The 25,005-nt window shown below is 46.4% G+C and overlaps 1 protein-coding gene across 3 annotated transcripts in view; it reads left to right on the top strand.

Annotated features, from left to right (window-relative positions):
• Positions 1-20,689, top strand: part of LOC139559187 (rap guanine nucleotide exchange factor 5-like) — a 95,803-nt gene extending 75,114 nt beyond the window's left edge. For 2 of the 3 annotated variants that reach the window (XM_071374960.1, XM_071374961.1), the window contains exons 12-25: positions 4,008-4,086; positions 4,230-4,371; positions 4,876-4,967; positions 6,746-6,776; positions 7,640-7,718; positions 14,012-14,161; positions 14,737-14,834; positions 14,959-15,078; positions 15,636-15,814; positions 17,239-17,329; positions 17,623-17,673; positions 17,895-18,047; positions 18,223-18,277; positions 18,364-20,689. In XM_071374960.1, coding sequence (XP_071231061.1) covers positions 4,008-4,086; positions 4,230-4,371; positions 4,876-4,967; positions 6,746-6,776; positions 7,640-7,718; positions 14,012-14,161; positions 14,737-14,834; positions 14,959-15,078; positions 15,636-15,814; positions 17,239-17,329; positions 17,623-17,673; positions 17,895-18,047; positions 18,223-18,277; positions 18,364-18,482 — 1,439 coding nt within the window. In that variant the 3' untranslated portion in view covers positions 18,483-20,689. The remainder of the gene's footprint in view (positions 1-4,007; positions 4,087-4,229; positions 4,372-4,875; positions 4,968-6,745; positions 6,777-7,639; positions 7,719-14,011; positions 14,162-14,736; positions 14,835-14,958; positions 15,079-15,635; positions 15,815-17,238; positions 17,330-17,622; positions 17,674-17,894; positions 18,048-18,222; positions 18,278-18,363) is intronic. The other variant, XM_071374962.1, reaches the window with a different exon arrangement.
• The last annotated feature ends 4,316 nt before the right edge of the window (positions 20,690-25,005 follow it).

The following is a 25,005-nucleotide window of genomic DNA, read 5'->3' as shown; positions in this document are numbered from 1 at the left end:
GTCTGATGAGACAAAAATAGAGCTTTTTGGTCTAAACTCCACTCGCCGTGCTTGGAGGAAGAAGAAGGATGAGTACAACCCCAAGAACACCATCCCAACCGTGAAGCATGGAGGTGGAAACATCATTCTTTGGGGATGCTTTTCTGCAAAGGGGACAGGACGACTGCACCGTATTGAGGGGAGGATGGATGGGGCCATGTATCGCGAGATCTTGGCCAACAACTTCCTTCCCTCAGTAAGAGCATTGAAGATGGGTCGTGGCTGGGTCTTCCAGCATGACAACGACCCGAAACACACAGCCAGGGCAACTAAGGAGTGGCTCCGTAAGAAGCATCTCAAGGTCCTGGAGTGGCCTAGCCAGTCTCCAGACCTGAACCCAATAGAAAATCTTTGGAGGGAGCTGAAAGTCCGTATTGCCCAGCGACAGCCCCGAAACCTGAAGGATCTGGAGAAGGTCTGTATGGAGGAGTGGGCCAAAATCCCTGCTGCAGTGTGTGCAAACCTGGTCAAGAACTACAGGAAACGTATGATCTCTGTAATTGCAAACAAAGGTTTCTGTACCAAATATTAAGTTCTGCTTTTCTGATGTATCAAATACTTATGTCATGCAATAAAATGCAAATTAATTACTTAAAAATCATACAATGTGATTTTCTGGATTTTTGTTTTAGATTCCGTCTCTCACAGTTGAAGTGTACCTATGATAAAAATTACAGACCTCTACATGCTTTGTAAGTAGGAAAACCTGCAAAATCGGTGTTTCAAATACTTGTTCTCCCCACTGTACGTTTGTTTTTGTGGGAAATCTACTAAAGAGAACAGGAATTCATATGAAAAGTGTACACTAAAATATGAAAAGTCTACACTGAAATATGAAAAGTCTACACTGAAATATGAAAAGTCTACACTGAAATATGAAAAGTCTACACTGAAATATGAAAAGTCTACACTGAAATATAAAAAGTCTACACTGAAATATGAAAATGCTACATGCCATGTCTCAAAATCAGTATCCATCTGACCTCTATATTGTTTTATGTCCTGCGGATCCGAGAGGAAAGATGAGATCAATGGGAAAGGGAGCCTGGCAGGTGGTCAGTAGCCTTCATTCTTGCACAGAATCCAGAATATCTGATGTGATGCTATTTTCCCGATGTGTCTCCCGATGTTTCTCCCGATGTTTCTCCCGTTGTTTCTCCCGATGTGTCTCCCGATGCTTCTCCCGATGTTTCTCCCGATGTTTCTCCCGTTGTTTCTCCCGTTGTTTCTCCCGATGTTTCTCCCGATGTTTCTCCCGATGTTTCTCCCGATGTTTCTCCCGATGTTTCTCCCGTTGTTTCTCCCGTTGTTTCTCCCGTTGTTTCTCCCGTTGTTTCTCCCGATGTGTCTCCCGATGTTTCTCCCGATGTTTCTCCCGATGTTTCTCCCGATGTTTCTCCCGATGTTTCTCCCGTTGTTTCTCCCGTTGTTTCTCCCGATGTGTCTCCCGATGTTTCTCCCGATGTTTCTCCCGATGTTTCTCCCGATGTTTCTCCCGATGTTTCTCCCGTTGTTTCTCCCGATGTTTCTCCCGATGTGTCTCCCGATGTTTCTCCCGATGTGTCTCCCGATGTGTCTCCCGTTGTTTCTCCCGATGTTTCTTCCGATGTTTCTCCCGATGTTTCTCCCGTTGTTTCTCCCGATGTTTCTCCCGTTGTTTCTCCCGATGTTTCTCCCGATGTTTCTCCCGATGTTTCTCCCGATGTTTCTCCCGATGTGTCTCCCGATGTGTCTCCCGATGTTTCTCCTGATGTTTCTCTGGCCTCTATTGATTTATTCACCCTGATTCTGACCATCCTACAAGGGTAAAAACGACAACAACTTTTGATTGGATTATGATAGAGATATGAGGTTTGGACCATTGGTTTTCATAGAGGATTATCTACACAATTAACATCCGTTTACTTTAACCATTGATCAAAATATGCGTTTTTGATCGGACACTTGAGCGTGTATGTGTGTGTGTACAGTGGGGGGGGAAAGTATTTAGTCAGCCACCAATTGTGCAAGTTCTTCCACTTAAAAAGATGAGAGAGGCCTGTAATTTTCATCATGGGTACACTTCAACTAAGACAGACAAAATGAATGTCTCTCCGTCTCTCTCTTTCTCTCCGTCCATCCGTCCGTCCGTCTCTCTCTCTCTGTCTCTCCGTCTCTCTCTTTCTCTGTCTCTCCGTCTCTCTCTCTCTTTCTCTCTGTCTCTCCATCTCTCTCTTTCTCTCTCTCTGTCTCTCCGTCTCTCTCCGTCTCTCTCTCTGTCTCTCCGTCTCTCTCCGTCTCTCTCTTTCTCTCTCTTTCTCTCTCTTTCTCTCCGTCTCTCTCTTTCTCTCCGTCTCTCTGTCTCTCCGTCTCTCTCCGTCTCTCTCTGTCTCTCTCTCTTTCTCTCTCTCTGTCTCTCCGTCTCTCTCCGTCTCTCGCTCTCTCTCTCTCGGATAAAAGCCTGCATGGTTATTCAGTTATTCATCAGGAGTGTGAAAGTGCGTGTGTGTTGTGTGTGCGTGCGTGTGTTGTGAGTGTGTGCGCGTGTGCCTGCGTATTTGTATTTGTGTGTTGTGTATGTGAGTGTGTGTGGAGGGTATATGTTGAAGATAATATTTGGAGGAGTTGTTAACATGGAGAAAATGAGAACAGTGTTGGAAGGAGGGTGGAAAATAGGGAGAGTGGGGGGGGGACAGAGAGGAAGGGAAGGAGGGAGAGAGGGAGAGAGAGGGGGAGGAGAGAGAGAGGGAGAGAGACAGACAGACAGAGAGAAAGGGAGGAGAGAGAGAGAGGGAGAGAGAGGGAGAGAGACAGAGGGAGGAGAGCGGGAGAGAGAAGGAGAGAGTGAGAGAGACAGACAGAGAGAGAGAGAGAGAGAGAGAGAGAGAGAGAGAGAGAGGGAGGAGAGAAGGAGAGAGAGAGAGAGAGAGAGAGAGAGAGAGAGCGAGAGAGAGAGAGAGGGAAATAGTGAGAAGCAAGCTAAATATACGAATCATTTAAAGAGATGTTCTATATAAATAAAAAGCTTGTTTTCCTATCTAAATAAAGATAACTGGTTAGTTCATTATTTATAGGAACCTAGTGTCAGATAGGAACCTTTCTGCTCCTCCATAATTCATCTCTGTCCTCTGCCTTGCGGAACCAGTCGTTTTTGAGCTCTGCCTGCACAGATTCACTAATCTGGATAACACAATAAGAGGTTATTTGGATGTGAGATGATTTGTAGATCAGTGATTCTGCGCAGCACCTTGCTCAGACCGATCCCTTCTCACCCCTTCATGAAACAGCATTGCCAGGGCTGGACAGGGAATATTCATCATTACCTCCACCATTCCAGGGAGAAGAGCAGAGGGATATAGATGGTGGCCTGGGCTGGACATTACTTCCACCATACCAGGGAGAAGAGCAGAGGGATATAGATGGTGGCCTGGGCTGGACATTACTTCCACCATACCAGGGAGAAGAGCAGAGGGATATAGATGGTGGCCAGGGCTGGACAGGGAATATTCATCATTACCTCCACCATACCAGGGAGAAGAGCAGAGGGATATAGATGGTGGCCTGGGCTGGACAGGGAATATTCATCATTACCTCCACCATACCAGGGAGAAGAGCAGAGGGATATAGATGGTGGCCAGGGCTGGACAGGGAATATCCACCATTACTTCCACCATACCAGGGAGAAGAGCAGAGGGATATAGATGGTGGCCTGGGCTGGACAGGGAATATCCACCAGTACTTCCACCATTTCAGGGAGAAGAGCAGAGGGATATAGATGGTGGCCAGGGCTGGACAGGGAATCATTCCAGCTACCTTCAGAGCTCATATACCGTGTTGCCGTGGGTTCAAGTCTGGCCCATGCCCTTTTGACACAAACCCTCATCCAACTTTTCTGTCTCTCTCTCTCTCTCTCTCTCTCTGTCTCTCTCACTGTCTAAGGTGTATGAAGGTTGTTATGTCTGTGACCTGTGATGCGTTTCCTGTTTCAGAGATGCTGCTGGATGACTTCCTGTTGACGTACCTGGTGTTCATGACGACCAACGACCTCTGTCAGGCCCTGCTCGGACAATATCCTTTACACACTGGTCTCTCTCTCTCTCTCGCTCTCTGTGTGTGTCCATTTTTGTTTGTCTGTCTGTCTCTGTATGTCTGTATTTATGTCTGTGTCTCTGTGTAGTGTGAATGTGTGTGTTGTCCTTAACGAGTCCCACCTACAGCAGTAAGCGTGTGCGTCAGGAGGAAGGGAAGGAGGCCCTCTATAGGAAGAGGAAGGTATTACACCTGGTCTCTCACTGGACACGCCTATATAAGGACTTCCTACGAGAGGACGAACACATCAAGACGTTCATGAAGGTAGGACACACACACAGCTTATTACATACATGGCAAATAGCATCACTGCAAATACATACACACACACACACACTGATCACATGTCCTGCTGTAACCTGCTGCTCTGTGCTGTGTTACCATGGTAACCAGAGTGTGAGTGTTGTCATGGGGATAATCTAGTGTAACCCAGGTGATAGTTGCCTAGTAACAAGCAGCAATGGGGATGTATGCTGCATGTCAGTGATAAGTGTGTGTGTGTCTGCGCGTGTGTGTGTGTGTGTGTGTGTGTGTGTGTGTGTGTGTGTGTGTGTGTGTGTGTGTGTGTGTGTGTGTGTGTGTGTGTGTGTGTGTGTGTGTGTGTGTGTGTGTGTGTGTGTGTGTGTGTGTGTGTGCGCTTGTTTTTTTTGCAGCTATGTTTGTCCCCCAGCACGTCAGCAGATATATTTAGGTTTAAGTACCGTAAATGTATCTCTATAACTGTCTGTTAGAGGTGTATATTAACGTGTGTGTGTGTGTGTGTGTCAGACTCTCTCTAGGTGTGTGTTAGAGGATCTTTATGAGTTTCCATCTCTGGAGAAAGACATGAAGGAGTTCCAGAAGCTTCTACGACGCAGACAGTGAGTGTGTGTGTGTGTGTGTGTACAGTACCAGTATTATTTTTAATATTTTCTACATGGTAGAATAATAGTGAACACTATGAAATAATACATATGGAATCATGTAGTAACCAAAAAAGTGGTTACTACATGATTTGCCTGGATCACAGCTTTGCACTCCTGGCATTCTCTCAACCAGCTTCATGAGGAATGCTTTTCCAACAGCCTTGAAGGAGTTCCCACATATGCTGAGCACTTTTCCTTCACTCTGTGGTCCAACTCATCCCAAACCATCTCAATTGGGTTGAGGTCAGGTGATTGTGGAGGCCAGGTCATCTGATGCAGCACTCCATCTCTCTCCTTATTGGTCAAATAGCCCTTACACAGTCTGGAGGTGTGTTGGGTCATTGTCCTGTTGAAAAACAAATGATAGTCCCAATAAGCTCAAACCAGATTGGATGGCATATCGCTGTAGAATTCTGTGGTAGCCATGCTGATTAAGTGTGCCTTGAATTCTAAATAAATCACAGACGGTGTCACCAGCAAAGCACCCCCACACCATAACACCTCCTCCTCAATGCTTCACGGTGGGAACCACACATGTGGAGATCATCCGTTCACCTACTCTGTGTCTCACAAAGACACGGCGGTTGGAACAAAAATCTCAAATTTGGACTCCAGACCAAAGGACAGATTTCCACCGGTCTGTCAGTTGCTCGTGTTTCTTGGCCCAAGCAAGTCTCTTCTTCTTATTGGTGTCCTTTAGCAGTGGTTTCTTTGAAGCAATTTGACCATGAAGGCCTGATTCACGCAGTCTCCTCTGAACAGTTGATGTTGAGATGTGTCTGTCACTTGAACTCTGTGAAGCATTTATTTGGGCTGCAATCTGAGGTGCAGTTAACTCTAATGAACTTATCCTCTACAGTAGAGGTAACTCTGGGTCTTCCTTTCCTGTAGCGGTCCTCATGAGAGACAGTTTCATCATAGTGCTTGGTGGTTTTTATGGCAAGTTGCATTTGAAGAACCTTTAAAATTTCTTGAAATTTTCCCGAATTGACTGACCTTCATGTCTTAAAGTAATGATGGACTGTCATTTGTCTTTGCTCATTTGAGCTGTTCTTGCCATAATATGGACTTGGTCTTTTACCAAATAGAGCTATATTCTGTATACCACCCCTACCTTGTCACAACACAACTGACTGGCTAAAACGCATTAAGAAGGAAAGAAATTCCACAAATTAACTTTTAACAAGGCAAACCTGTTAATTGAAATGCATTCCAGGTGACTACCTCAAGAAGCTGGTTGAGAGAATGCCAAGAGTGTGCAAAGCTGTGATCAAGGTAAAGGGTGGCTACTTTGAAGAATCTCAAATATAAAATATATTTTGACTTCTTTAACACTTTTTAATGTAGGTTACTACATGATTACATATGTGTTATTTCATAGTTTAGATGTCTTCACTATTATTCTACAATGTAGAAAATAGTTGTACATTTTTTTTAAAACCCTTGAATGAGTAGGTGTTTCCAAACTTTTGACTGGTACTGTATGTATGTACAGTATGTGAATATGTATGTGTTGTCTGTGTACAGCACAAGGACGTCATTGTTTATAGAGACACGAGCACAGCCTAGGGCGGTGTGTGTGTGCGTGCGTGCGTGCGTGCGTGCGTGCGTGCGTGCGTGTGTGTGTGTGTATCTGTAGTGGGATAGAGGAAATAGAAGCTTCAGTTGTTCTTTATGAACAAGCAAATATGGAGTTACATGTTTATTAGTTTCTCTGTTTGTTTGTGTTTCAGCACTGTGGATGAATGTCCTCCACAGCAAAAGGTGAGAGGGAGGGAAGAGGTGCGAGGGTAGACGGAGAAGATGGGGGAGAGAGGGAGGGAAGAGGGGCGAGGGTAGAAAGAGAAGATGGGGAGAGAGGGACGGAAGAGGGGTGAGGGTGGAAAGAGAAGAAGGGGGAGAGAGGGAGGGAAGAGGGGCGAGGGTAGAAAGAGAAGATGGGGAGAGAGGGAGGGAAGAGGGGCGAGGGTAGAAAGAGAAGATGGGAAGAGAGGGACGGAAGAGGGGTGAGGGTGGAAAGAGAAGAAGGGGGAGAGAGGGAGGGAAGAGGGGCGAGGGTAGAAAGAGAAGATGGGGAGAGAGGGAGGGAAGAGGGGCGAGGGTAGAAAGAGAAGATGGGGAGAGAGGGAGGGAAGAGGGGCGAGGGTAGAAAGAGAAGATGGGAAGAGGGGCGAGGGTAGACAGAGAAGATGGGGAGAGAGGGAGGGAAGAGGGGCAAGGGTAGAAAGAGAAGATGGGGGAGAGAGGGAGGGAAGAGGGGCGAGGGTAGACAGAGAAGATGGATGAGAGAGCGAGGGAAGAGGGGAGAGGGTAGGCAGAGAAGATGGATGAGAGAGGGAGGGAAGAGGGGCGAGGGTAGACAGGAAAGATGGATGAGAGAGGGAGGGAAGAGGGGCGAGGGTATAAAGTATCTGTTACTGCTAAGTTAATAATCAAATGGTTTATATCCAACTGTCCCCTTCTCTCTCTCCCCACTCTTTGTCTCTCTATCTTTCGCCATCTCACTTTCCCCCTTCTCTCTCTCTCCTCTGCCATCTCCTCTCTCTCCTCTCCCATCCCATCTCTCTCCATCTGTCATTCTCTCCCTCTCGCTCCATCCCTTCATCCTTTTGTCTATCTCTCTCCAGAGTAAACCTATGTTCCAGCAGCTCAGTTTAAAAGAGAACAGTCTTCCGCTCCGTTCCCCTCAGGTTGACACCAAGGAGGGTGAGAACACACGTGATGCCATGATTTTATGTGTGTGTGTGTGTGTGTGTGTGTGTGTGTGTGTGTGTGTGTGTGTGTGTGTGTGTGTGTGTGTGTGTGTGTGTGTGTGTGTGTGTGTGTGTGTGTGTGTGTGTGTGTGTGTGTGTGTGTGTGTGTGTGTGTGTGAGGAGTTTACCACATCAGTCACCATCTTCATTAATACCCCAATCAGAAGCCATGGACTACAGGCAACATCCGCACTGGGCTAAAGGCTAGAGCTGCCGCTTTTCAAGGAGTGGGACACCATTCCCGATGCTTATAAGAAATCCCGCTACGACCTCTGACGAGCCATCAAACAGGACTAAGATCGAATCCTACTACACCGGCTGTGATGCTCAAAGGATGTGGCAGAGCTTGCAAACTATCATGGAAACCCAGCCGCAAGCTGCCCAGTGATGCGAGCCTACCAGACAAGCTAAATGCCTTCTATGCTTGCTTCGAGGCAAGCAATACTGAACCATGCATGAGAGCACCAGCTGTTCCAAATAGCTGTGTGATCACGCTCTCCGTAGCCGATGTGAGTAAGACCTTTAAACAGGTTAACATTCACAGACGGAATACCAGGACGCCTACTCAGAGCATGTGACCAACTGGCAAGTGTCTTTAATTACGTTTTTAACCTCTCCTTGACCCAGTCTGCAATATCAACTTGTTTCAAGCAGACCACCATAGTCCCTGTGCCCAAGAACGCCAAGGCTAACTGCCTAAATGACTACCACCCCGTAGAACTCACATCTGTAGCCATGAAATGCTTTGAAAGGCTGGTCATGGCTCACATCAACACCATCATCCCAGACACCCTGGACCCAGTCTAATTCGCTACCACCCCAAAAGATCCACAGATGACACAATCGCTATTGCACTCCCAACTGGCCTCACCAACCTGGACAAGAGGAATACCTATGTAGGAATGCTGTTCATTGACTACAGCTCAGCATTCAACACCATTGTACTCTCCAAGCTCAGGACCCTGGGACTTTCCCAGCTCCTTCTGCAACTGGTTCCTGGACTTCCTGCCGAGCCCCTGACCATCAGTAAAGGGGCCCCTCAGGGGTATACACAATAACACGCACACAACGCACGCACATGCATACTGACGCCACACACACACACTTACAGAAACACACACACACACACACTTCAAACACTCATCACAAACGCTGCTGTTACTGTCTATTATCTATCCTGTAGTCTAGTCACTTTACCCCTACCTACAGCATACTGCTGTTACTGTTTATTATCTATCCTGTTGGCTAGTCACTTTACCCCTACCTACAGTATACTGCTGTTACTGTCTATTATCTATCCTGTTGTCTAGTCACTTTACCCCTACCTACAGTATACTTGTAACGGCCGTCCCTCGGTGAGTGAGTAGACCAAGGCGCAGCGGGTGATGAATACATAATGTTTTATTGACAAGACGGAAAAACACGAAACGAAATACACTTGAATGATTAACAAAATAACAAAACGAACTAGACAGACCTAAACTATGAACTTACATGAAACGAGGAACACATAAACAGGAACGACCGAACGAACGAGACGAGACAGTACCGTGTGGTGCAAAATACACAGACACAGCGACAATCACCCACAAACAAACAGTGAGAACAACCTACCTTAATATGACTCTCAATTAGAGGAAAACGCAAAACACCTGCCTCTAATTAAGAGCCATACCAGGCAACCCAAAACCAACATAGAAACAGCAAACATAGACTGCCCACCCAAAACTCACGCCCTGACCATCACACACATACAAAACAGAAAACAGGTCAGGAACGTGACAGAACCCCCCCCTCAAGGTGCGAACGCCGGGCGCACCAGCACAAAGTCCAGGGGAGGGTCTGGGTGGGCATCTGACCACGGTGGTGGCTCAGGCTCCGGACGCTGTCCCCACACCACCATAGTCACTCCCCGCTTCTGTATCCCCCTCCCAATGACCACCCTCCAACTAAACCCACCTAGATGAAGGGGCAGCATCGGGATAAGGGGCAGCAGCTCCGGGATAAGGGGCAGCAGCTCCGGGCTGAGGGACTCCGGCAGGTCCGGGCTGAGGGACTCCGGCAGGTCCGGGCTGAGGGACTCCGGCAGGTCCGGGCTGAGGGACTCCGGCAGGTCCTGGCTGAGGGACTCCGGCAGGTCCTGGCTGAGGGACTCCGGCAGGTCCTGGCTGAGGGACTCCGGCAGGTCCGGGCTGAGGGACTCCGGCAGGTCCGGGCTGAGGGACTCCGGCAGGTCCGGGCTGAGGGACTCCGGCAGGTCCGGGCTGAGGGACTCCGGCAGGTCCGGGCTGAGGGACTCCGGCAGGTCCGGGCTGAGGGACTCCGGCAGGTCCGGGCTGAGGGACTCCGGCTGATCCGGTCTGGCGGAAGGCTCTGGCTGATCCGGTCTGGCGGAAGGCTCTGGCTGATCCGGTCTGGCGGAAGGCTCTGGCTGATCCGGTCTGGCGGAAGGCTCTGGCTGATCCGGTCTGGCGGAAGGCTCTGGCTGATCCGGTCTGGCGGAAGGCTCTGGCTGATCCGGTCTGGCGGAAGGCTCTGTAGGCTCTTGGCAGACGGGCGGCTTTGCAGGCTCATGGCAGACGGGCAGCTTTGCAGGCTCATGGCAGACGGGCAGTTCAGGCGCCGTTGGGCAGACGGGCAGTTCAGGCGCCGCTGGGCAGACGGGCAGTTCAGGTGCCGCTGGGCAGACGGGCAGTTCAGGCGCCGCTGGGCAGACGGGCAGTTCAGGCGCCGCTGGGCAGACGGGCAGTTCTGTAGGGAGGAGACGGAGAGACAGCCTGGTGCGTGGTATAGGCACTGGCTGCGCTGGAGAGGAGGAAAGCTCTGACAGCGCTGGACAGGTGGGAGCAGCTGGAGAGAGAACCCGGAGAGACAGCCTGGTGCGGGGGGCTGCCACCGGTGGACTGGTACTTGGAGGTGGCACCGGGTATACCGGACCGTGAAGGAGGACACGTGCTCTTGAGCACCAAGCCTCCCCAACCTTACCAGGTTGAATGGTCCCCGTAGCCCTGCCAGTGCGGCGAGGTGGAATAACCCGCACTGGGCTATGCAGGCGAACCGGGGACACCACCTGTAAGGCTGGTGCCATGTACGCCGGCCCGAGGAGACGTACTGGAGGCCAGATACGTCGGGCCGGCTTCATGACATCCGGCTCGATGCCCAACCTAGCCCTCCCAGTGCGGCAAGGTGGAATAGCCCGCACTGGGCTAAGCACGCGTACTGGGGACACCGTGCGCTCCACCGCATAACACGGTGTCTGACCAGTACGACGCCCTCTCACTCCACGGTAAGCACGGGGAGTTGGCTCAGGTATCCTACCCGGCTTTGCCACTCCCCTCGTGTGCCCCCCCCCCAAGAAATTTTTGGGTCTGACTCTCGGGCTCCCAACCGCGTCGCCGCGCTGCCTCCTCATACCAGCGCCTCTCTGCCTTCGCTGCCTCCAGCTCCGCCTTGGGACGGCGATATTCCCCTGGCTGAGTCCAGGGTCCTTTGCCGTCCAGGATCTCCTCCCAAGTCCAGGAGTCCTGGGATTTCTGCTGCAGCTGTCGCTGTGCTCCTCCCCGCTGCTTGATCCGGGTTTGGTGGGTGATTCTGTAACGGCCGTCCCTCGGTGAGTGAGTAGACCAAGGCGCAGCGGGTGATGAATACATAATGTTTTATTGACAAGACGGAAAAACACGAAACGAAATACACTTGAATGATTAACAAAATAACAAAACGAACTAGACAGACCTAAACTATGAACTTACATGAAACGAGGAACACATAAACAGGAACGACCGAACGAACGAGACGAGACAGTACCGTGTGGTGCAAAATACACAGACACAGCGACAATCACCCACAAACAAACAGTGAGAACAACCTACCTTAATATGACTCTCAATTAGAGGAAAACGCAAAACACCTGCCTCTAATTAAGAGCCATACCAGGCAACCCAAAACCAACATAGAAACAGCAAACATAGACTGCCCACCCAAAACTCACGCCCTGACCATCACACACATACAAAACAACAGAAAACAGGTCAGGAACGTGACAATACTGCTGTTACTGTCTATTATCTATCCTTTACCCCTACCTACAGTATACTGCTGTTACTGTCTATTATCTATCCTGTTGTCTAGTCACTTTACCCCTACCTACAGTATACTGCTGTTACTGTCTATTATCTATCCTGTTGTCTAGTCACTTTACCCCTACCTACAGTATACTGCTGTTACTGTTTATTATCTATCCTGTTGTCTAGTCACTTTACCCCTACCTACAGTATACTGCTGCTACTGTCTATTATCTATCCTTTACCCCTACCTACAGTATACTGCTATTACTGTCTATTATCTATCCTTTACCCCTACCTACAGTATACTGCTGTTACTGTCTATTATCTATCCTGTTGTCTAGTCACTTTACCCCTACCTACAGTATACTGCTGTTACTGTCTATTATCTATCTTTTACCCCTACCTACAGTATACTGCTGTTACTGTCTATTATCTATCCTGTTGCCTAGTCACTTTACCCCTACCTACAGTATACTGCTGTTACTGTCTATTATCTATCCTGTTGTCTAGTCACTTTACCCCTACCTACAGTATACTGCTGTTACTGTCTATTATCTATCCTGTTGTCTAGTCACTTTACCCCTACCTACAGTATACTGCTGTTACTGTTTATTATCTATCTTTTACCCCTACCTACAGTATACTGCTGTTACTGTCTATTATCTATCCTGTTGCCTAGTCACTTTACCCCTACCTACAGTATACTGCTGTTACTGTCTATTATCTATCCTGTTAGCTAGTCACTTTATCCCTACCTACAGTATACTGCTGTTACTGTCTATTATCTATCCTTTACCCCTACCTACAGTATACTGCTGTTACTGTCTATTATCTATCCTTTACCCCTACCTACAGTATACTGCTGTTACTGTCTATTATCTATATTTTACCCCTACCTACAGTATACTGCTGTTACTGTCTAGTATCTATCCTGTTGCCTAGTCACTTTACCCCTACCTACAGTATACTGCTGTTACTGTCTATTATCTATCCTGTTGTCTAGTCACTTTACCCCTACCTACAGTATACTGCTGCTACTGTCTATTATCTATCCTGTTGTCTAGTCACTTTACCCCTACCTACAGTATACTGCGGTTACTGTCTATTATCTATCCTGTTGTCTAGTCACTTTACCCCTACCTACAGTATACTGCTGTTACTGGCTATTATCTATCCTGTTGTCTAGTCACTTTACCCCTACCTACATGTACACACAGTATCTACCTCAATTACCTCGTACCCCTGCACATCGACTCGGTACTGGTACTTCCTGTATATAGCCATGTTATTACCTCGTACCCCTGCACATCGACTCGGTACTGGTACTTCCTGTATATAGCCATGTTATTACCTCGTACCCCTGCACATCGACTCGGTACTGGTACTTCCTGTATATAGCCATGTTATTACCTCGTACCCCTGCACATCGACTCGGTACTGGTACTTCCTGTATATAGCCATGTTATTACCTCGTACCCCTGCACATCGACTCGGTACTGGTACTTCCTGTATATAGCCATGTTATTACCTCGTACCCCTGCACATCGACTCGGTACTGGTACTTCCTGTATATAGCCATGTTATTACCTCGTACCCCTGCACATCGACTCGGTACTGGTACTTCCTGTATATAGCCATGTTATTACCTCGTACCCCTGCACATCGACTCGGTACTGGTACTTCCTGTATATAGCCATGTTATTACCTCGTACCCCTGCACATCGACTCGGTACTGGTACTTCCTGTATATAGCCATGTTATTACCTCGTACCCCTGCACATCGACTCGGTACTGGTACTTCCTGTATATAGCCATGTTATTACCTCGTACCCCTGCACATCGACTCGGTACTGGTACTTCCTGTATATAGCCATGTTATTACCTCGTACCCCTGCACATCGACTCGGTACTGGTACTTCCTGTATATAGCCATGTTATTACCTCGTACCCCTGCACATCGACTCGGTACTGGTACTTCCTGTATATAGCCATGTTATTTTTACATGTTGTTGTTATTCGCTGTTTCTTTATTCCTCGTGTCACTATTTCGAGATTTGATGTTGTATCTTAATCTTTAACTCTGCATTGTTGGAAAATAACCTGTAAGTGAAGCTTTTCACTGTTAGTCTGTTGTTTACCAAGCACGTGACAAATAACATTTGATTGGATGTGTGTGTTACAGTGTTGTGTCGTGTGTATGTGAGTGCTGACTCCTACCTGTGTGTTTACACACACTCTTTGCTGAGCGTCGCAGAGCTGCTGAGGATTGTGGGTCAGAAGATGGACCGACCAGAGGAGGACATGGTGCTGGTCACACACACGCACACTGGAGGTACACACACACACACACACACACACACACACACACACACACACACACACACACACACACACACACACACACACACACACACACACACACACACACACACACACACACACACACACACACACACACACACACTGGAGGTGCACACACACACACATTGTTAGATTACTTGTTAGATATTACTGCATGGTCGGAACTAGAAGCACAAGCATTTCGCTACACTCTGCTAACCATGTGTATGTGACAAATAACATTTGATTTGATTTGACACACACACACACAAAGACACACTGGAGATGCACACACACTAATTTACTGACGGGTTTCCTCTCTCTCTCTCTTTCTCTCTCTCCCTCCCCCTTTCTCTCTCTCGCGCTCTCCCTTTCTCTCTCTCTCTCTCCTCCTTTCTCTCTCTCTCTCTCCTCCTTACTCTCTCTTTCTCTCCCCTTACACTCTCCCTCCCCCTTTCTCTCTCTCTCCCCCTTTCTCTCTCGCTCTCTCGCTCTCTCTCTCTCCTCCTTACTCTCTCGCTCTCTCTCTCTATCTCTCTCCCTTACTGTCCTTCTGTCCCCCTGTAGAGAGGAGGGTGTTACAGGCTGGTCAGTGTGTGTATTCTGAGACTCTGACGCCACAGAGCAAACTGATGGTCTGTCAGAGGGATCTCACACATATTATGGTAATTTATATCGAGATTATGCTTATGAATATGTAGATTTAGGTGACTTTGATGTATCTTACCTGGGGGCTGCTGTGTGTGTGGGGGATGCTGTGTGTGTGGGGGCTGCTGTGTGTGTGCGCAGGCCCCTCTAACAGACAGTGAGCTGAGTAGGAGAACAGTGAGGTTGCTGGGTATCAACACCTGGGATATGGCTGCTGCTCTTACACAACTGGACTGGAACCTCTTCAACTACATACACGAGGTAACACACACACACACACACACACACACACACACACACACACACACACACACACACACACACACACACACACACACACACACACACACACACACACACACACACACTGGAGGCACTTTACTACACACACACGCACACACACACACACACACATGCACACACACACACACCCACACACACTGGAGGCACTTTACTACACATACACCCACACACACACCGGAGGCACTTTACTACACACACACACACACACACACACACACACACACACACACACACACACACACACACACACACACACACACACACACACACACTAGAGGCACTTTACTACACACACCCACACATACACACACATATATGCACACACACACAAACACTAGAGGCATTTTACTACACATTCACACACACACATATATGCACACACATAGACACACACACACACTAGAGGCATTTTACTACACACACATACACACACACACACGTATATGCACACACACACACACTAGATGCATTTTACCATAAATACACACAACCCTCTGTGTCCCCCCCACACACAGCAGGAGTTGGTGTATTCCACAATGAGCTGTAGTACCGGAGGCAGCCACCGGGAGGGTCTGTCTGTATTACTGCAGCGCTGTAACGAGGTCCAGCAGTGGGTCATGTCTGAGGTTCTGATGTGTGTGTCGCTCAACAAACGAGTCCAGCTGCTCAAGAAGTTCATCAAGATCGCAGCGCAGTAAGATAACACACACACACACTTCAGACACACACACACACACACACACACATATATATACACGGACACACACACACACACACACACTTCAGACACACAGAATCACACACCACACTTTTGATATGCTCTCTAACACACACACACACACATACACACACACACACACACACACACACACACACACACACACACACACACACACACACACACACACACACACACACACACACACACACATACACATACACACACACACACACACACACACACACACACACACACACACACACTTACAGAGCTTTCAGAAAGTATTTACACCCCTTGAATCTCTGTAATCGCTGCCAAAGGGGATTCTAACGTATTGATTCAGGGGTGTGAATACTTATGTAAATGATATATTTCTGTATTTCACTTTCAATAAATTAGCAATAATGTATAAAAACATGTTTTCATTTTGTCATTACGGGGTATTGTGTGTGTAGTGCATTCAAAGTATTCAGACCCCACATTTTGTTAAGTAACAGTCTTGTTCTAAAATTGATTAAATACATTTTTTCCCTCATAAATCTACATACAATAACCCATAGGGCCAAAGCGAAAACAGGTTTTTAGACATTTTTGGAGACTTGAAATTGAGGTCAGGTGCATCCTGTTTCCATTGATCATCCTTGAGATGTTTCTACAACTTGATTGGAGTCCACCTGTGGTAAATTCAATTGATTGGACATGATTTGGAAAGGCACAAACCTATCTATATAAGGTCCCACAGTTGACAGGGCATGTCAGAGCAAAAACCAAGCCATGAGGTTGAAGGAATTGTCCGTAGAGCTCCGAGACAGGATTGTGCTGAGGCACAGATCTGGGGAAGGGTACCAAAAAATGTCTGCAGCATTGAAGGTCCTCAAGAACACAGTGGCCTCCATCATTCTTGGAGACGTTTTGTACCACTAAGACTCTTCCTAGAGCTGGCTGCCCGACCAAACTGAGCAATCGGGGGAGAAGGGCCTTGGGTTCTTGGAACTCCAGAGTTCCTCTGTGGAGAAAGGTTCACCTTAAAACAGGGCAGCGACCCTAAGCACACAGCCAAGACAACGCAGGAGTGGCTTCGGGACAAGTCTCTCAATGTCCTTGAGTGGCCCAGCCAGAGCCCGGACTTCAACCCGATCTAACATCTCTGTAGAGACCTGAAAAATTGCTGTGCAGCGACACTCCCCATCCAACCTGACAGAGCTTGAGAGGATCTACAGAGAAGAATGGGAGAAACTCCCCAAATACAGGTGTGACAAGCTTGTAGCGTCATACTCAAGAAAAAATCTATTTAATCCATTTTGAATTCAGACTGTAAGACAACAAAATGTGGAATAAGTCAAGAGGTATGAATTCTTTATGAAGGCACTGTGTAATTCCTCTTTTGTGTTGTTCAGCTGTAAGGCCCAGAGGAACCTGAACTCAGCATTTGCCATCATCATGGGACTAAACACTGCAGCTGTCAGCAGACTCAATATAACCTGGGAGGTAAGGGAGACAGACAGAAAAAGTGTGTGTGTGTGTGTGTGTGTGTGTGTGTGTGTGTGTGTGTGTGTGTGTGTGTGTGTGTGTGTGTGTGTGTCTGAGTGTGTGAGTGTGTGAGTGTGTGAGTGTGTGAGTGTCTGAGTGTGTGAGTGTCTGAGTGTCTGAGTGTCTGAGTGTCTGAGTGTCTGAGTGTCTGAGTGTCTGAGTGTCTGAGTGTCTGAGTGTCTGAGTGTCTGAGTGTGTGAGTGAGTGAGTGAGTGAGTAAGTAAGTAACTGTTCCCTCTGTTTACGTTCAGAAAGTTCCGGGGAAATTCAAGAAGATTTTCTCCGAACTGGAGTTGATCACAGTAAGACTCATTCTCATTGGTTTATTAAAGTAATATTCTTCTTGACAAAGCTGGTGGAAAATAGTTAGGAAGACTTAACAAAAGAATTTAACAAATGTCAAGGCTATTGGCATAACAGCCTTTCAGTTCAAATCCACATTACCCTAAGACAAACCTCTGACCTCATATCCCTTACCTTACACTGACTCCTAACCCTAACTTCTCTCTCTCTCTCTCTCCAGGACCCGTCTATGAACCATAAGGCCTACAGAGATGCCTTCAAGAAGATGAAGCCTCCTAAGATCCCTTTCATGCCCCTGCTGTTGAAAGACATCACCTTCATCCACGAGGGAAACAAAACCTTTCAGGACAACCTGGTGAACTTCCAGAAACTGGTGAGGGATGCCATGTGTCAGTCCCTTCCCTCTGTCTTATGTTCCAAGACACTCTGGATAAGAGCGTCTGCTAATTGACTAAAATGTGTGTGTGTGTGTGTGTGGACGTTTATCTGTCCGTGTGTTATAACCGTTACCCTGGTGACTGACTCTCTTGTATGCCCTGACCCCTCAGCACATGATCGCCGACATAGTGCGTCTGATTCGCCACTGCCAAAGCGACCAACTGGGTATGTTGTGTGCGTGTGTTTGTTTGTGTGTTTGTGCGCCTGTGTTAATATATATACCTGATCTACAGTATGTGTCTGTCTCCTAGGTAACGAGGTGGTGGGCAGCGACAGTCCTGAGGTCAGGGCGAGTGTTCACCACTTACACATCATCGACAATCAACAGACACTCTTTCAACTGTCACACAAACTGGAGCCACGCGCCTGAACACACACACTCCAAGAGGAACTTTTGACCTCCACAGAACCACAGAAAATACACTTCCTGTATCAAAGGTGCCATGCGAGCCACTGTCTCTCAGCCAATCACAGTTCAACATCCTGAAATAGCCAGCCAACCACACTTCAGAAGACTGATTCAGCGAGCCAACCACAGAGCTGCACACTGAGGCGGCGTTTAGACTGAAAATTAATATCTGGCAAAACCTAATTCAGATTGTTTTTCTATGACGGTCAAACTTTGACGGATGACAAAGCCTTTGAGAGGACAAGCGGCCATTCGTTATTGTTCTTTGGTGAATACAGTTTTTATGAAGCTACTGTCCAGTTACTGAGACTGCGTGTCGTTCTGTTTCTGCTCTGAAGTTAACAGTCAGTTTCACTGTATTGATGATCCTCAGTAGGGGAAACGGTCATGTGACTGCAGATATGAATGTACAGTGTATATATGGACAGAGTAGACATACAGTAGATGTGTACTGTACGGGTTCAGGCCACATGGTGAGCCTCTGGATGTTACAGTGCCAAATGCCCAGACGGGAAAGAGATGCCATATTCAGCTATACAGACGCACAGCTTTTCACATGTATCCATAGTAACAACAAAGCCTGGTCCTGCCATACCATAAAAGGTCATAACATTACACATTGTTATTAGATGTTATAACATGGTATTTATAGAGAGTTATTATATTGTTGTTACACTTTTACTGACTGAAGAGATTGTTCTGTTATTTCAATGCCTGTTACACACAGATTTCACTAAGCAACATGGCCTGGGTTCAATCCCAGCCAATGCATTTTACACAGAACCTTACCCTGTTAAGGCGTAGTCACACTGACTGATCTAGAACCTTACCCTGTTAAGACGTAGTCACACTGACTGATCTAGAACATTACCCTGTTAAGGCTTGACGTAGTCACACTGACTGATCTAGAACATTACCCTGTTAAGACTTGGCATAGTCACACTGACTGATCTAGAACATTGCCCTGTTAAGGCGTAGTCACACTGACTGATCTAGAACATTACCCTGTTAAGACGTAGTCACACTGACTGATCTAGAACATTACCCTGTTAAGGCTTGACGTAGTCACACTGACTGATCTAGAACATTACCCTTTTAAGGCATAGTCACACTGACTGATCTAGAACATTACCCCGTTAAGGCGTAGTCACACTGACTGATCTAGAACATTACCCTGTTAAGGCGTAGTCACACTGACTGATCTAGAACATTACCCTGATAAGGCGTAGTCACACTGACTGATCTAGAAGATTACCCTGTTAAGGCTTAGTCACACTGACTGATCTAGAACATTACCCCGTTAAGGCGTAGTCACACTGACTGATCTAGAACATTACCCTGTTAAGACGTAGTCACACTGACTGATCTAGAACATTACCCTGTTAAGGCTTGACGTAGTCACACTGACTGATCTAGAACATTACTCTGTTAAGGCGTAGTCACACTGACTGATCTAGAACATTACCCTGTTAAGGCGTAGTCACACTGACTGATCTAGAACATTACCCTGTTAAGACGTAGTCACACTGACTGATCTAGAACATTACCCTGTTAAGGCTTGACGTAGTCACACTGACTGATCTAGAACATTACCCTGTTAAGGCTCGGCGTAGTCACACTGACTGATCTAGAACATTACCCTGTTAAGGCTTGACGTAGTCACACTGACTGATCTAGAACATTACCCTGTTAAGACGTAGTCACACTGACTGATCTAGAACATTACCCCGTTAAGGCTCGGCGTAGTCACACTGACTGATCTAGAACATTACCCTGTTAAGGCGTAGTCATACTGACTGATCTAGAACATTACCTAGTTAAGACTTGGCGTATCACACTAGTACATGCACATGTATCTACAGTATTCAGGTGTGTAGGAGCAGGGCAGCACTGCTATAGGACTATTTATTGTAATAGTGAGTGTATTTATGTTTCTCTAAAGGAGACAGACTGTGACGGTCCTGTGTGCCAGATGAGACGGCAGCTGTATAAAAACAATAATACAAGTGTAAAGCTATACAGGGTAACGGTTAGGTGTGTAAAGATAGTGAACTGTGTATAAAAAGGTTTAAAATTGGAGCTGAAATGCTGGAATGTTTAAAACAGGAGACTAGGGAATGATTGTTACTGTCCTGTGTGATGTCAAAATGGGGGGGGGGGGGGGGGGGGCGACAGAGAGAAAAAAGAACCAATGAAAAAGGAGAGTTTTGTTGTTGTTTTCTTGCCGTGGTCATGACGATGTAAAGTTCTGTTTTAAAGAATGTTGTTGTGTTTGCATGACGTGACGACCCCATGAGATCACAATGCAAGACCACAGATCCTATTCTATAATGCCCTACGTTTGAACAGAACCCATGTGGCCCTGGTCAGAAGTAGTGTACTATATTATAGGGAATAGGGAGCTCTGGTTAAAAGTAGTGTACTATATAAGCCAGGGAATAGGGAGCTCTGGTTAAAAGTAGTGTACTATATTATAGGGAATAGGGAGCTCTGGTTAAAAGTAGTGTACTATATAAGCCAGGGAATAGGGAGCTCTGGTTAAAAGTAGTGTACTATATTATAGGGAATAGGGAGCTCTGGTTAAAAGTAGTGTACTATATAAGCCAGGGAATAGGGAGCTCTGGTTAAAAGTAGTGTACTATATAAGCCAGGGAATAGGGAGCTCTGGTTAAAAGTAGTGTACTATATAAGCCAGGGAATAGGGAGCTCTGGTTAAAAGTAGTGTACTATATTATAGGGAATAGGGAGCTCTGGTTAAAAGTAGTGTACTATATAAGCCAGGGAATAGGGAGCTCTGGTTAAAAGTAGTGTACTATATAAGCCAGGGAATAGGGAGCTCTGGTTAAAAGTAGTGTACTATATAAGCCAGGGAATAGGGAGCTCTGGTTAAAAGTAGTGTACTATATAAGCCAGGGAATAGGGAGCTCTGGTTAAAAGTAGTGTACTATATAAGCCAGGGAATAGGGAGCTCTGGTTAAAAGTAGTGTACTATATAAGCCAGGGAATAGGGAGCTCTGGTTAAAAGTAGTGTACTATATAAGCCAGGGAATAGGGAGCTCTGGTTAAAAGTAGTGTACTATATAAGCCAGGGAATAGGGAGCTCTGGTTAAAAGTAGTGTACTATATAAGCCAGGGAATAGGGAGCTCTGGTTAAAAGTAGTGTACTATATAAGCCAGGGAATAGGGAGCTCTGGTTAAAAGTAGTGTACTATATAAGCCAGGGAATAGGGAGCTCTGGTTAAAAGTAGTGTACTATATAAGCCAGGGAATAGGGAGCTCTGGTTAAAAGTAGTGTACTATATAAGCCAGGGAATAGGGAGCTCTGGTTAAAAGTAGTGTACTATATAAGCCAGGGAATAGGGAGCTCTGGTTAAAAGTAGTGTACTATATAAGCCAGGGAATAGGGAGCTCTGGTTAAAAGTAGTGTACTATATAAGCCAGGGAATAGGGAGCTCTGGTTAAAAGTAGTGTACTATATAAGCCAGGGAATAGGGAGCTCTGGTTAAAAGTAGTGTACTATATAAGCCAGGGAATAGGGAGCTCTGGTTAAAAGTAGTGTACTATATAAGCCAGGGAATAGGGAGCTCTGGTTAAAAGTAGTGTACTATATAAGCCAGGGAATAGGGAGCTCTGGTTAAAAGTAGTGTACTATATAAGCCAGGGAATAGGGAGCTCTGGTTAAAAGTAGTGTACTATATAAGCCAGGGAATAGGGAGCTCTGGTTAAAAGTAGTGTACTATATAAGCCAGGGAATAGGGAGCTCTGGTTAAAAGTAGTGTACTATATAAGCCAGGGAATAGGGAGCTCTGGTTAAAAGTAGTGTACTATATAAGCCAGGGAATAGGGAGCTCTGGTTAAAAGTAGTGTACTATATTATAGGGAATAGGGAGCTCTGGTTAAAAGTAGTGTACTATATAAGCCAGGGAATAGGGAGCTCTGGTTAAAAGTAGTGTACTATATAAGCCAGGGAATAGGGAGCTCTGGTTAAAAGTAGTGTACTATATAAGCCAGGGAATAGGGAGCTCTGGTTAAAAGTAGTGTACTATATAAGCCAGGGAATAGGGAGCTCTGGTTAAAAGTAGTGTACTATATTATAGGGAATAGGGAGCTCTGGTTAAAAGTAGTGTACTATATAAGCCAGGGAATAGGGAGCTCTGGTTAAAAGTAGTGTACTATATAAGCCAGGGAATAGGGAGCTCTGGTTAAAAGTAGTGTACTATATTATAGGGAATAGGGAGCTCTGGTTAAAAGTAGTGTACTATATTATAGGGAATAGGGAGCTCTGGTTAAAAGTAGTGTACTATATAAGCCAGGGAATAGGGAGCTCTGGTTAAAAGTAGTGTACTATATTATAGGGAATAGGGAGCTCTGGTTAAAAGTAGTGTACTATATTATAGGGAATAGGGAGCTCTGGTTAAAAGTAGTGTACTATATTATAGGGAATAGGGAGCTCTGGTTAAAAGTAGTGTACTATATTATAGGGAATAGGGAGCTCTGGTTAAAAGTAGTGTACTATATTATAGGGAATAGGGAGCTCTGGTTAAAAGTAGTGTACTATATTATAGGGAATAGGGAGCTCTGGTTAAAAGTAGTGTACTATATTATAGGGAATAGGGAGCTCTGGTTAAAAGTAGTGTACTATATTATAGGGAATAGGGAGCTCTGGTTAAAAGTAGTGTACTATATAAGCCAGGGAATAGGGAGCTCTGGTTAAAAGTAGTGTACTATATTATAGGGAATAGGGAGCCATTTCAGATTTGCTATAAGGCGTTATTCTTCTGTAATATTATTGATCTGTTAACATGGATAATGTTATTACTATAAGGCAGGGTTTCCCAACCCTTTCCTCGGTTACTGGCAGACAATTCACATCTTAGTTTTAACCCTAAACTCAGTTAGTCAGCTGATCATCAAGCCTTTAACCAATTGAATCAGGTATGCCAGTTCGGGGTTAAACCAAACATGTGAAACGTCTAGGGGAGGCCAGAGGAAATAGTTGGGAAACCCTGCTATAATGTTATTATTATTATTTTATTATGATGTTTGAGATGTTATTATTTATCTGTTTAAAAGTAGACTCCTCAATATGACATCATAAAGAGCGGGTCGACTGCTTATAACAACATCAACAGAATTCAACGCTGCCACTATTGGCTCTGCCACTATTGGCTTTGCCACTATTGGCTTTGCAACTATTGGCTTTGCAACTATTGGCTCTGCAACTATTGGCTCTGCTACTATTGGCTTTGCAACTATTGGCTTTGCAACTATTCGCTCTGCAACTATTGGCTTTGCAACTATTGGCTCTGCAACTATTGGCTCTGCCACTATTGGCTTTGCCACTATTGGCTCTGCCACTATTGGCTCTGCCACTATTGGCTCTGCCACTATTGGCTTTGCCACTATTGGCTCTGCCACTATTGGCTCTGCCACTATTGGCTCTGCAATTATTGTCTCTAAATTGTGCCCTCCCTTGAGGAGATTTGAATTCTGTTGTTGTTTTTGTTGTTTCTGTTTCCCCGCTGTATATGATGCCATATTGCTGAGTGTACCTTTAGGGAAAAGAGAAACACAGAGCAATATGCCCCCTCCCTGACTGCTGAAGCCACAACTCTTTTCTAAAGAGCGTTTTACTACTTACAAGTTTTACTTGAGATGATGAATAAATTATAGGTTTTATGTCATATTAAACATTGTGTCGCTGGTCACTGTCTCTGTGAATATATGAGAGAGGAAGAGTAGAGAAAAAGAGTGGGAGGGAGGGAGGACTGGGGGAGGAGGATAAGGAGGGGGGACTGGGGGAGGAGGATAAGGAGGGAGGAGTAGTGGAGAAGGATAAGGAGGGAGGAGTAGTGGAGAAGGATAAGAAGGGAGGCGTGGGGGAGGAGGATAAGGAGGGAGGCGTGGGGGAAGAGGATAAGGAGGGAGGAGTGGGGGAAGATGATAAGGAGGGAGGAGTAGTGGAGGAGGATAAGGAGGGAGGAGTAGTGGAGAAGGATAAGGAGGGAGGAGTGGGGGAAGATGATAAGGAGGGAGGAGTAGTGGAGAAGGATAAGGAGGGAGGAGTGGGGGAAGATGATAAGGAGGGAGGAGTAGTGGAGAAGGATAAGGAGGGAGGAGTGGGGGAAGATGATAAGGAGGGAGGAGTAGTGGAGAAGGATAAGGAGGGAGGAGTGGGGGAAGATGATAAGGAGGGAGGAGTAGTGGAGAAGGATAAGGAGGGAGGAGTGGGGGAAGATGATAAGGAGGGAGGAGTAGTGGAGAAGGATAAGGAGGGAGGAGTGGGGGAAGATGATAAGGAGGGAGGAGTAGTGGAGAAGGATAAGGAGGGAGGAGTGGGGGAAGATGATAAGGAGGGAGGAGTAGTGGAGAAGGATAAGGAGGGAGGAGTGGGGGAAGATGATAAGGAGGGAGGAGTAGTGGAGAAGGATAAGGAGGGAGGAGTGGGGGAAGATGATAAGGAGGGAGGAGTAGTGGAGAAGGA

Source organism: Salvelinus alpinus, chromosome 29, assembly GCF_045679555.1.
Source record: "Salvelinus alpinus chromosome 29, SLU_Salpinus.1, whole genome shotgun sequence".
Classification (NCBI taxonomy): domain Eukaryota; kingdom Metazoa; phylum Chordata; class Actinopteri; order Salmoniformes; family Salmonidae; genus Salvelinus; species Salvelinus alpinus.
Note: the sequence above shows the minus strand (reverse complement) of the source record. Positions and strands in the feature narration are given on the sequence as shown.